The following is a 12,480-nucleotide window of genomic DNA, read 5'->3' on the forward strand; positions in this document are numbered from 1 at the left end:
GCTGTCACCCAGGCTGGAATGTAATGGCTCCATCTTGGCTCACTGCAACCTCTGCCTCCTGGGCTCAAGTGATTCTCCTGCCTCAGCCTCCTGAGTAACAGATTACAGCTGCCCACCAACACACCCAGCTGATTTTTGTATTTCTAGTAGAGACGGGGTTTTACCATGTTGGCCAGGCTGGTCTTGAACTCCTGACCTCAGGTGACCCACCTGCCTTGGCCTTCCAAAGTGCTGTGATTACAGGCGTGAGCCACTGTGCCCAGTCTTAATTTTTGTATTTTTAGTAGAGACAGGGTTTCACCATGTTAGCCTGGCTGGTCTCAAACTCCTGACCTCAAGTGATCTGCCTGCCTCAGTCTCCCAAAGTGCTGGGATTATAGGTGTGAACCACTGCATCTGGCATGATTCTTAGTTTTCTTATCTCTGTTTACATTACCCATCTCTTCTTGTATGTTGTTTACTTTTACCATTAGACCCCTTAACAGACCACATTTTAAATTTCTTGTCTGATAATTCCAACATGTGAGTGTGGTTTGATGTTTGCTTTGTTTCATCTGATTTTTGGGGTTTTTTTCCTTGCCTTTTAGCATGCTTATAATTTTTTTTGTTGAAGGTAGAATATCCACTCTATTGGGCCATAAGAACTGGGGTAAATAAGCCTCTAGAATGAGAACTTACGTTAATCTGACTCAGAGTTGAGAGCTGTGTTTAATGTTTGCCATAGCTATAGGTATCAGAAGCTTCCAGTTCCTCTAGTGTCTTTGTATTTATCTCCTCTTGCCTTTGGGCTTCCCTGGATATTCCTCCTGAGAGAGTCCATGTCTTGCAGCTCTTCCAGCTGTAACTCACTGTTACTATCCTGGAGTCCTGTTGATATGGTGGAAAAACATGGGGGAGGTGAAGCATTCTATAATCTTATGATTAAATCTCAGCATTTTAGTGAGCTTGTGTCCTTGGGCTGTGACCTACACAAGGTTTTTTCTTTTCTTTTTTTCTTTTTTTTTTTTGAGGTAGTGTCTTGTTCTATCACCCAGGCTGGAGTGCAGTACAGTGGTACAGTCACAGCTCACTGCAGCCTCTACTTCCCAGGCTCAAGCAATTCTCCCACCTCAGTCCCGAGTAGCTTGGACTATGGCACGTGCCACAATGCCTGGTTAATTTTTGTATTTTTTGTAAAGATGAAGTTTCGCTATATTGCCCAGACTGGTCTCCAACTCCTGGGCTCAAGCAATCTGCCCAACTCGGCCTCCCAAAGTGCTGGAATTACAGCTGTCAGCCACCGCACTGGCCCACAAGTGTTTCTTAATTCCCCTTTGTACCCCCTTACATGACCCAGGAAGGCTAGAGGGGGCTGGAATGGGAGAAATGCCCTCCTCCACATGGGATAAGGCTCTGTGAAAAAGTGCTTTCCTCTGGGGAATAAGCTTTGTTATGGAGAAGGCTCTGGTTACAAAGATGATTCTCCCTTTCCCGCCAGAGCCACCAGAGGGTCTTTCTCAGTTCTTCACCAAGAGAACCAAGTCGAGTAAAACCCAGGAAAGCGTTGGGGGTGAGGGAGAGTTGCTCACTCCCATGCTAGTCCACACCCAACCTCCAGCAGTTCATCAAAATTACCATTTAAGTTTTCCTACTAGCTATGGCTCCCATGGCTTCTGCTCCAATTCAGATCTTGCTGACTCTCTGGACTCACCTCTCTCCAGATTTTGGGATGGCAGTTTGACTTGCACACTCAGCTCTCTAATGGGACCAAGAAAGGCCATTGATTTGGTTTGCCCAACTTTTTCTTGTGGTAAGGATAGGGTAACTTTCAAACTCTATGTATCTGAGCCAAAACCAGAAGTGCTTTCTGAAGTATTTTTACAACTACACTAGGCTTCCTGAAGAGTTACGCTCAAGTTTTTCATCTTAAAAGTCCACTGGAGGCAGTTACTAGGGATGAAACACCCCATTCCACGTTAGAAACATGGGTGTCCACATACAACACAATTTAGGGCAGCTTGGGTTTTGCAGTCAGACAGACCTAGGCTGGAAACCCAGCAGTGCAACCCTAAGCAAGCTTAACTTCACCACTCACTTATTTCTGCATCTGTAAATGGGTTATTGGCAAGACTGAGATAAGCCATGTATAATACTTAGCACTCAGTCTAGCCTATAGTGAGCACTACATATTATACTCTCCTGGTTTAAGAATCTACATAGGCCCCAAGGAGATCTGTTTCATAGACTCAGGTAAAGTCACTATCAGAAACCAGCTCAGCAGCACCCAACCTCATTCCCCATTGCCTTTTTCTGCCCTCTTCGAGCTTGACACAATGGTTGAGCACCCACCACCACCAAACCACCACCTGACCCAGCTACTTGTTACTGAGGGCAAAGTAAGCCAGGCAGATCTGGATTTAAACCCTCATTCCACCACTGACTGGCTGTGTGGCCTAAGCCAGGCTAATCTCTCTTAACTTTCCTGGATCTGGGGTCAGATGAACAGCTGAGTAACTAACTACCTCACAGGCATGCTGGTAGTACCGATGGAGGGAAATGTGGTCATGCAGGGTGGTGACTGGCACAGATGGCAGTCACAAGGTTCCTCAGTCTCTGAGCCTCAGTTTCTTCCAGTGTGAAACAGGGATGATAGGATCATTAAGGGATCTACACTATACTTCTGTAAAACTGTTCATTTAACCAGCACTGCAGGAATAACTGGGAATAAGGGCAGAACTGGAACCCGTATCTATCCCCTGTTCAGAGCCCAGTGACCTTCATTTTTTCCAGAGGCCTTAACCAGACAAACACAGGTGCTGGAACTATTCTGATACTCAGATGGTTGTCATCAAGAAAGGAGAAGAGATGTCATCTGATAATTCTCACTTGTAACACACATGCACACAGACGCACACACCCCCAACCTCTATTTCAGATTTTTATTTTTTTTAAAAAAGGCTCCAATACAAGGCCCCAGAATAGTGCATGCAAATCAACGACCCTCAAAGTGACAGTCATTGTCAGATAACAAGCACAATCTGCTACAGTCTGTGACCTGGTAAAGAGACCACCTTTTCATTTTGAGTCCCGTCACCAACTATGACAATGTCCAACCTACTGCACAGCTCACAATGACTCAGAGATACATTTTAGTATCTGAACAGCAAAGACATATTGAGCTGCAAGTACAATGAGTAAGTATCCTTAGTGTATTAGACAGGGGGAAATACAAACAAGGCATAAAAGGGAAAAGCCAACTTCATCTGATGCCTGAATCCCTAAGTCTCTTCCATCTTTTCTCATGATCTGTGTTTAGGGAGATCTGCTATGCCTTATCAAGACCTTGCTCATTTGGTGATGAGATGGGGCTATTTGCCTTGGAAGACTAAAGGAAGGGTGAATATTCACATGAGGTAAGAACTTGAAGTTGTGGTTATAATACATAGGCCAAGTTTTCCCTGCTATCAACCCATCTCTGTAACTCCAACTTTGTGCCTGCATAAATTCTGCGACATGGTACAGGCTGATGGGTAGAGAATTCTAACTCCTGTGATGTATATATTTACAGGAGAAGATAATCATGGAAGAATTAAATGGAAGAATTCATAGAAGAATACAGCCATGGATAAACTTAATCAAAAGAACATGATTTTAGTTTGGTTTAGTATATCAGTGAGTCAGTTTTGTTTGTTTTTCGTGAGATGGAGTCTTGTGGTGCAATCTTGGCTCCCTGCAACCTCCGCCTCCTAGGTTTAAGCGATTCTCGTGCCTCAGCCTCCCTGAGTAGCTGGGATTACAGGCGTCTGCCACCACGCCTAGCTGATTTTTGTATTTTTAGTAGAGACGAGGTTTCACCATGTTGGCCATGCTGGTCTCAAATTCCTGACCTCAGGTGATCCACCCGCCTCGGCTTCCCAAAGTGCTGGGATTACAGGCATGAGCCACTGCGCCCAGCCGGGCCTTTAAAAATAGGTTTAAAAAATGTTTCTTGTGTGTTTCTCAATGCTTTTAGTTACTTACAGATTGTTACCTGAGGTGATTTGAGGGAAGGGCCATGTTTAGTGAATTAGTGTTAATCAAAATCACTAGCTAATTAAAAGAGAAATGTTCTCACAAGAAAAATAATTATGATGGAAAGCAGCAATTAGCTACTGAAACTACCTGCTTTTCAGTTCATCCTCTTTTCAGAGAAATGAGAGCCTAAGCAGGGAGGAGCCTACTGGCCATCTGGGAAACCCTCTGGAGTAACAGAGAAATGTCATGGGCCTCAGGGAAGAAAAGAGGCCCGTACCAGGCAACATCTTAGATGCCTGGTTGCCAACTTCTCAAAACAACCCATAACCACCAGCAGGGCTGGTAACTGGCTGACATTCGTTAACCCACTCATATGGCTGTTTGTGAACAGATCCCAAATGCAAAGGGTCCCCACTCCCCGTCTCCACACCCTATACAAGACCTTTTCATTCAACCAAAAGGATAAGAAATGTGCTACAGAAACGTGAACATCAACAGAAATACAGATTATTTTTTCATCAAGAGAGTTCAAACATTCCCATTATCAAGAGGGGTCTTCACCAGAATGTAACAAAATTAATTTCAGCTCTCACACCAGTAACCAGTGAAGTATGGCCTAGAGCTAGTTACAGGGCATAAAGTGACCAGTGGTCAGTTATTGTTCATTAGTTAAGATGAGTAACTGCAGAAACTCTACCCGGAGCTGAGCACATGTGGCTATCATGATGTCAGATGTCAGTTAAGGGTTATGTTCCTGTAAACCAAAGCACCAGAGCTAAATTAACAATTTCCCTTTCTGGTCTTAATTGACTAATAGTTAAGTACTGTGGTGCTACCAGCACGATCCTGGGTTGTGCTTCTTCAATACTAACATTGGTAATAAAACATCTCATCAGGGCGGGCGCAGTGGCTCACGCCTGTATTCCCAGCAATTTGGGAGGCCAAGGTGGCAGATCACTTGAGGCCAGGAGTTTGAAATCAGCCTGGTCAAAATGGTGAAACCCCACCTCTACTAAAAATACAGAGATTAGCCAGGCATGGTGGTCCACACCTGTAATCCCAGCTATTCAGGTGGCTGAGACACAAGAATCACTTGAACCGGGGAGGTGGAGGTTGCAGTGAGCTGAGATCATGCCACTGCACTCCAGCCTGGGCAACAAAGTGAAACTGTCTCAAAAAAAAAAAAAAAAATCTCATCAGTGCCCCAGGTCAGAACACAATGAACCAAAAGGGAAGAAGGCTGATCAAATAGCCTTGGAAATTACTTTAATTTAGCTTCTGACTCTGGGAAGCTTCCCTTCTTCTGGTGATGTTTTGCAAAAGCTTCCAGATCACCGATTCCTAAATTAGGGACCAGGCCTTTTAAACAGACCCAGATCAGAGTAACTTTGCCAAAGCTCTGGAGGGAGATTTCTCCAGTGACAGACAATTGTTCCATCAGAACAAGGGTGGGGAAACTCTTCTCACAAGTAATACTAATATCAACCAAAAAGTTAACCACTCTTATTTTCTAAAAAGCTCAGGACCAGATTCACATTGATACCCTGCACTGGCAGCTTAAATTCCTGAAAGAGACACAAAAACAACTTAAACTGAGAAAATAGACCCTGGTGAAATGTTCCCATCGCCCCACCTTAAAAAGAGGTGCTGGGCTCTCCCAGGTCTAAACTCTCCCCTTCATAGCAGCACTTCCCCCTGCTATTGTACAGACAGGAAGCACAGAGCAGGGGAGAGGCGGCCCCAAGGGAAATGGAACTCACAGCCTACTAGGGATGGACTTCTGTCAGAGCAGAATATAGCTCAGTGGAATCTATCTTCTCTGTCTTGGCTAAAGAAGGGCTCTATAAAGCCTGCCCTATAATACTGCAAAAGGAACCAAGACTAGGCAGTAGCAAATGGACCCAAGAGGTACACAGCAGCCATTTCTGCCCTGGGCCTAACAGAGCTGCATTTAGTTATATCTCGGTAGTAAAAATGTAAAGTCCCTTCAAAAGGGGTAAACCTCCAATTACAAAAGATAGTAATAATAAACAGGAAAAACAGCAAATGAATGCTGATTCTCCCTGTTCTAGTTTCTATTCCATTATTTAACTGTAGTGGAAACACCTCAAAGTGCACAACACAAAACAGCAGATTCCTGCCCCTCACCTGTGTGCATCTGACTTCTCACCCTGCCACCTTCTTCATCCGCCCTGCCTGCCCTCTGTCCTGCTCCACTGGCTCCTGCCAGACCCCTGGGCCCAAAGGTGCCCTCTCCACTGCCGGTCAGTCAGTGCCCCCCTTCTGCTTGGCCAGGGTGTGCTTCAGCTCCCGCAGGTTCTCTGTCAGCACCTCTACCTCATCTAGGCGGCCACACTGCTTGGCATCAAAGATGTATGCCTTGATGTTATCGATCTGCTGCAGGAGGAGCTCTTCCTCTATGGGCTCCTCAGCCTCCGGCCCACTGTCACTGTCCATCTCAAAGGGGTTGGTACAGGTAGGTTCCTCAAAGGGGTTGCCAGGAACCAGAGGGCTTGAGGGCCTCTGCTGGGGATGTTCGTCTTCCTCATTGAAGGGGTTAGGAGCTAGGCTGTCTGGCTGAATGAATGGATTCCCTGCCACTGCCTCCTCCTCCTCGTCCTCTTCCTCGAAAGGATTGTACTCTTTCAGCATGCGGGCTGAAGGATCGAAGGAAACCCCTGCAGCAGGAGGACTAGTAGTGCCCACTTCCATGGGGCTGGAGAGGTCTTCCTCATCAAAGGGGTTTAAGGAGGGCCCCTCATGTTGCTGTGGCATGCTGCTCTGGGTTAAGAGCTCCTGGCCAAGGGCTGGGGGCCCAGACCACACTCTGGTGGGCTGTTGAGTTGAGCTAGGTGAAGGGGTCTTGGGAGCTGTGCTGCTTGGAACTGGGGAAGAGCCTAGATCCAAAGCATAAGCAAGGTGGGTGCGAGGCTCTCTGCTGGGCTCCAGCTGAAAAGGGCCGATTTCTCGGAAGTCCAGGGACCGAGTCCGTGTGTGCAGGGATGCCACCCGAAACTGCTCCCTTTCTCGTTCCAACTCCCGTTCACGCAGCATCTGCAGCTGTTCCCGCTGCAGGTCCTCCTCCTCAGCCTGCCTCCGGGACAGCTCAATGGCCTTCTCTGTCTGCTGCTGGTCATACTCGTCCTGCAGCTGCCGCAGGTTCTCCTGCAGGGTGCGCACTTCATCCGTGCGACCCGCGGCCTTGGCCTGCCTGATGAATGATGTGATGTTGTGGATCTGCTGGAGGAGCGGGTCTGAGTCCTCACTCTGCCCCTGACCTCCTGACAGCGGGAGCCAGCCCTCAGCCTTTCTCAAGGGGGCAGAGCCCCTGCGGAGAGATGCCACCTCCCCGTTGGCTGCTCGAGAAGCCAGGCTACTCTGCCTTTCCTCAAGCCTTCGCTGGGACTCCACGACAGCCTGGGGAGAGAGCAAAGCAGAGAGAAGAAATAGTCACCATGCTGGCAGCAGCCCACACTGTCACCCACCCTCTGTTGTCCCTCTATCCCTGTGCCACTGACACTCCAATTTCTCACCTCAGGACAAAGATATCCAACTGCTAAAATCAAGTCATGTTTTTGTGTATATGTGGGCGGAAGGGAGACCCTGATTTTCAAAAAAAAAAATTAAAATATAATGAATAACTTAGGGCATCAGATTTTCTCAATCTTAGATTCACAGGCCATATACTCTTCTTAAACCTCTGAGATCTGTTCCCCTTATCTACACTGGAATCTCACACAGTGTTAAATACACATATAATTTTCTGTTTAATATTGCATATACCAATATGTTCTACAAGGAACTTCCTAATGTCTTGTTCCTCTGCAACTTCTGCCATAGGGAGAACTGTCAATCTCTGTGATATTCTAGCCATGAGAGAATCAGCAGAAGCTCTGAAAGAAAAATAGGACCTGGGGAGAAAAACAATTATTCTAGTTCCCATAGATGAAAGTGAGGCTGAAACACAACAGAAGAAATATGCACATTTGACAGAGAGGTTCTGATTCACTACAACCCCACACAACCTGGGAGCCCACAGCAGCCTCTGTGCTTGAGAGCCACAGGAGGAAGCGGGCCCCATACCCCTGGCTTCACTCACTTGTCTCTCCATGGCCCTCTTCCTCTCCATTTCCTCCTTCCTTTTCTTTTTCAGTTCCTCAAACTGTTCTTTGGTTGGCAGTGACATCAAACCAAGCAACTTTTCCTGCAGGGAGTGACAGACAATTTTACACTTAAACCCTTTTAGAGAAAAAATGACCCTTAAGCCCCATGATGAGAGTTTGCTTAAGCTGAGCCACTCTATTCTCCGAGAGTGACATCATTTGACAGCAGCCAGAAAGGAGCACACTCTTATATTGGGTGAGAGAGTCAACTCCAAATGGGCCTGCATTTTCCTCATGAAATGATCAACAGCAGATATCCCAGTTATTCACCTGGCTCCAATGTTAGCTTCTCTATGAGGTCTTGGCCCTGCCCATCCTATTAGCAAACCTCAATCCCAGTCCTCTCTCCCACACTTCCTTGCTGTAAATTTCTCTACAGCACTTTTGCTATCTTACATACTAGATATTTTAGTTGTTTGTGATCTCTCTCCTTCTTTAGAACACAAGCTTAATGAGAACAGGAACACTTGTCTTTTTTGTTCACTATAGGACATCCAGCACCTAAAACACTACCTGGTATATAGGAGGCGCTCAACAAATGATTGCTGAATAGAATCACTAATCAAAGTGAGGAAGGGCTTACTTCTCTGTACTACAGAGTCAGAAAACTAACCCAACAGGACTCCATCTATTAGATCTCTTTGTTGGCTGGGGGCAGTGTAGCTCACGCCTATAATCCCAGCACTTTGGAGGCTGAGGTGGGCAGACTGCTTGAGCTCAAAAGTTTGAGACCAGCCTGGGCAACAAGGTAAGACCCTGTCCCTGCTTAATTAAAAAAAAAAAAAAAACACTTTGTTTTAATTTAAAAAAAAAAAAGAAAAAAAAAAGATCTCTTTGTCAGGGAGCCCCAAGGGTGGTTAACTGTGACTCTCTCAGAAGGGGCCTTCATGGGTAGAAAGACACAATTCAGACCTAACCACTTAGGTTAGTCTGCCCTTAATCGGCTGTTCCTCCCAGCTGATGGCTCAGGAAGAGTCTCTTAGGAGATTATGCTAAGGAAGAAATACTAAGTACCAGTATTACTATCATGGCAACAATTAACAGCAGCAAAAAATTAGTCTATCAAATGCTCAACTATTAAAGAATGGCATATACAGTCAATATGCACTATTGTAACTACTGTATATAAAAAATACAAATGGGAAAAAAGAAAACATACCAGAATAATGAGTGATTGTAATGGGGACATAGGATTAAAAGTAGTTTTAGTTTTCTCTGAAATCCAGATTTTTCTCTAAGTGTGGCATCATGCATTCATAATTTCAAAAAAGAATACAATGTATAAATAGGAAGTAAACAAGTCATTAGCACGGATCTGCCTCTGGGGAAGCAAAAGAGCAGGACAGGCCAAGCATGACATTTATGCCAACCCAGGATGGCTTTACCTGCACAAAAAGTGTAGCTGAGTATCTGATCATTCTCTGCAGCCGCAAATTGCTTGGATGTGGTGGAGGGTCCTGGTTCAAGCCCAAGGTTAAGATCTTCTTACTGAATTGGAACAAACACATGAATATAATGAACACTGCCAGCTTCAGAAACAAGGGTGAAAAGTATAACATCTGGAGTTGCCAGGCTTTCATGCCAGGAAGGTGTGTAAAGATGGGCAAGTGACTCCATCGAAGTTTCCTTGAAGGCAAAGCCCATTTCTTACCCTTTGTCTGTACACAGGCCTCAGCACAGGGCACACAACACTGTCATGGAGGGACTGACTACACATGCAGAGCCAGCTTCACAGGTGAGCAACCTATGACCTATGCAACTGGAAAGGATTGGCACTTAAAAGAGCCCTATGCTTGGTTTAATGCTCTGCTGTTAGTGTCTTTATTCTTAATAATTTTTGAACAGGGGACATGCATTTTCATTTTGTATCAGGCCCTGCATCTACGTAGCCCATGCTGTATGTCTGGATGGACAAAAGCACCTCATCTCACTCTTCCTCTGAGTCACTGTACTTCCCATAAATTAAAGGGCTAATTTAACCCCAATGGCCAGTCCACAGTTAAAAAGCAGCTGTGGATTTGAGCACAGACACAAAGAAAGAACCCGAGTTTCTATCTTTGCTCCACAACTTTTGCTATCTGTGACATGATTCCTCACCTTTGACACAGGATGTTAATCCCTACCTCACAGGGTAACTTCAGAATAAATGAGCTATTCCAGAGAAAACAGCCAGTGACTGGCACATGATAGGTGTCAATAACCAGCTCTTCTTTCTTTAACAATAACAAACATTAGAAATCCTTAATGAAACAAAAGTCACTGAGATGCATTAAGTGCCAGAATTGTCCCCTTCCTTGCCCTCCTCCTCACCCACTGCCCCATCACCAGAAGTCTGAGTGAGTGCAGGTCTACTTTCGCCATTTCATTAGAACAGCATCTTCTCCATTCCACCAGCAGGCAGGATACCACTTAATGGACCTTACCTTAAAGCATCTATCAGCTCATACACTTTCTGCACTTCCACTCGAAGGTCACTGGCATGTTCCAGACTGTAGGTTGTCTCCCCAGCACTAAGGAGAAACCACAGAGACACGTGACCTAAGTTTCATAGTGCAGACTGGACGGCATAGTGTAGGACGCTAAAGGTGTAAGGCCTCACAAAGGCAGGTAACTCTCTAAAAGTGGCATTTCAGACTTTTGGATATAATGCAGTGTCCATCTCTTGGAATGATGAATCAAGTGGAAGTGACATTTCGATTTGCAGACGCAATAGGGACAGACTCAGGTCGACGCCTCCAAGGACTAGCCCTTATGCTCATCACCAAAACAAATGCGGCTGAATTTACTTTGGCCTACTTTCTCTAAACAATTCCACTGCATCTAACAAGATGTAAGAAGTGGTTTACTAAATTGGTTACACTACATTAAAAGCAGAAAACTACTTGGCTTTTCTCGCTCAAAAGTACCCAAGAAGGTTCGAGACCAGCCTGGCCAACACGATGAAACCCTGTCTCTAGTAAAAATACAAAAATTAGCCAGGCATTGTAGTGGGCGCCTGTAATCCCAGCTACTCAGGAGGCTGAAGCAGGAGAATCGCTTGAACCAGGAGGTGGAGGTTGCAGTGAGCCAAGGTTGCACACTGCATTCCAGCCTAGGCGACAGAACAAAACTTGGTCTCAAGAAAAAAAAAAAATACACACACACACACACACACACACACACACACACATATACATAGTTTTGTTTTAAACAAGGCACATCTACTGCTACATGCATTGCTTTAAATGTGGCAGAGAGGCAACACAGGTTTAAGACAAAGTCAGAAAACTCTGAAATTAATAACACTGGATACCATAATTAATTCTTTTCCTATAGGTTGGGAAAACACTGCTGGGCTCTGACTCTAGTAGTTAGCACTTCAACTTCTAGGTCACAAACACTAAGCTTCAGAAAAAGCCATGCCCTTAAACAGGGATCAGCAAATTTTTTCCATAAGGAGCCAAATCATAAATGTTTTCAGCTTTGCAGGCCACACAGTCTCTGTTGCTGCTATTCAACTCTGTCGTGGTGGTGCAAAAGCAGCTACAAACAGTAATCAAATGTGGGCATGGCAGTGTTCCAATAAAACTTTATGCAAACAGGTGGCAATAACTAGTATTGGTAAGGCTAAAAAGAAAGTGAAATCCTCATACACTGCTGGTGGGAATGCAAAATAGTGCAGTCATTCTAGAAAACGATTTAGCAACTCCTCTATGGAATGTTACTCTATGGTAATACATAGTTAGCATAAAACCCAGCAATTCCACTCCTAGGTACCTACCCGAGAGAAATGAAAACACGTCTACACAAAAACCATAAAAATTTGTACACAAATATTACAGGAACATTATTTATAACAGCCAAAAGTGGAAAAATACCAAATGTGCAACAACTGATGGATCAACAAAATGTGAAAAGTATCCACACAACGCATTCATACAGATGGAATGAAGTACTGATACATGCAACAACATGGATGAATCTTAAAAACATTACACTTTGTGAAAGAAGCCAGACAAAAGAGATTTTATATTTACGATTCTATTTATATGAAATGTCAAAAACAGACAAATCCATAGAGATGGGAAATAAATTAGTGGTGTCCAGGGAGATGGGGAAAGGGCAGTGGCTGCTAATGTATGGGGTTTCCTATTGGGGTGATGAAAATGTTTAGAATGAAGACAGTGGTAACGTTCGCATAATTTTGTGAATACACTAAAAACCACCAAAGTGTACACTTTAAAAGGGTAAAGTTTGGCCGGGCGCGGTGGCTCAAGCCTGTAATCCCAGCACTTTGGGAGGCCGAGACGGGCGGATCACAAGGTCAGGAGATCGAGACCATCCT

The 12,480-nt window shown here is 44.9% G+C and overlaps 1 protein-coding gene across 1 annotated transcript in view; it reads right to left on the minus strand.

Moving 5' to 3' along the window:
• Nucleotides 1-5,495: 5,495 nt before the first annotated feature.
• RBSN (rabenosyn, RAB effector) overlaps nucleotides 5,496-12,480 on the minus strand; it is a 24,359-nt gene continuing 17,374 nt past the window's right edge. Inside the window, exons 8-11 of the mRNA XM_011950686.1 lie at nucleotides 10,580-10,666; nucleotides 9,542-9,644; nucleotides 8,093-8,197; nucleotides 5,496-7,410 (exon numbers count right to left, since the gene is read on the minus strand). Coding sequence (XP_011806076.1) covers nucleotides 6,259-7,410; nucleotides 8,093-8,197; nucleotides 9,542-9,644; nucleotides 10,580-10,666 — 1,447 coding nt within the window. The 3' untranslated portion in view covers nucleotides 5,496-6,258. The remainder of the gene's footprint in view (nucleotides 7,411-8,092; nucleotides 8,198-9,541; nucleotides 9,645-10,579; nucleotides 10,667-12,480) is intronic.

This window comes from Colobus angolensis, unplaced genomic scaffold (assembly GCF_000951035.1).
Source record: "Colobus angolensis palliatus isolate OR3802 unplaced genomic scaffold, Cang.pa_1.0 Scaffold31, whole genome shotgun sequence".
NCBI classification, from domain to species: Eukaryota; Metazoa; Chordata; class Mammalia; order Primates; family Cercopithecidae; genus Colobus; species Colobus angolensis.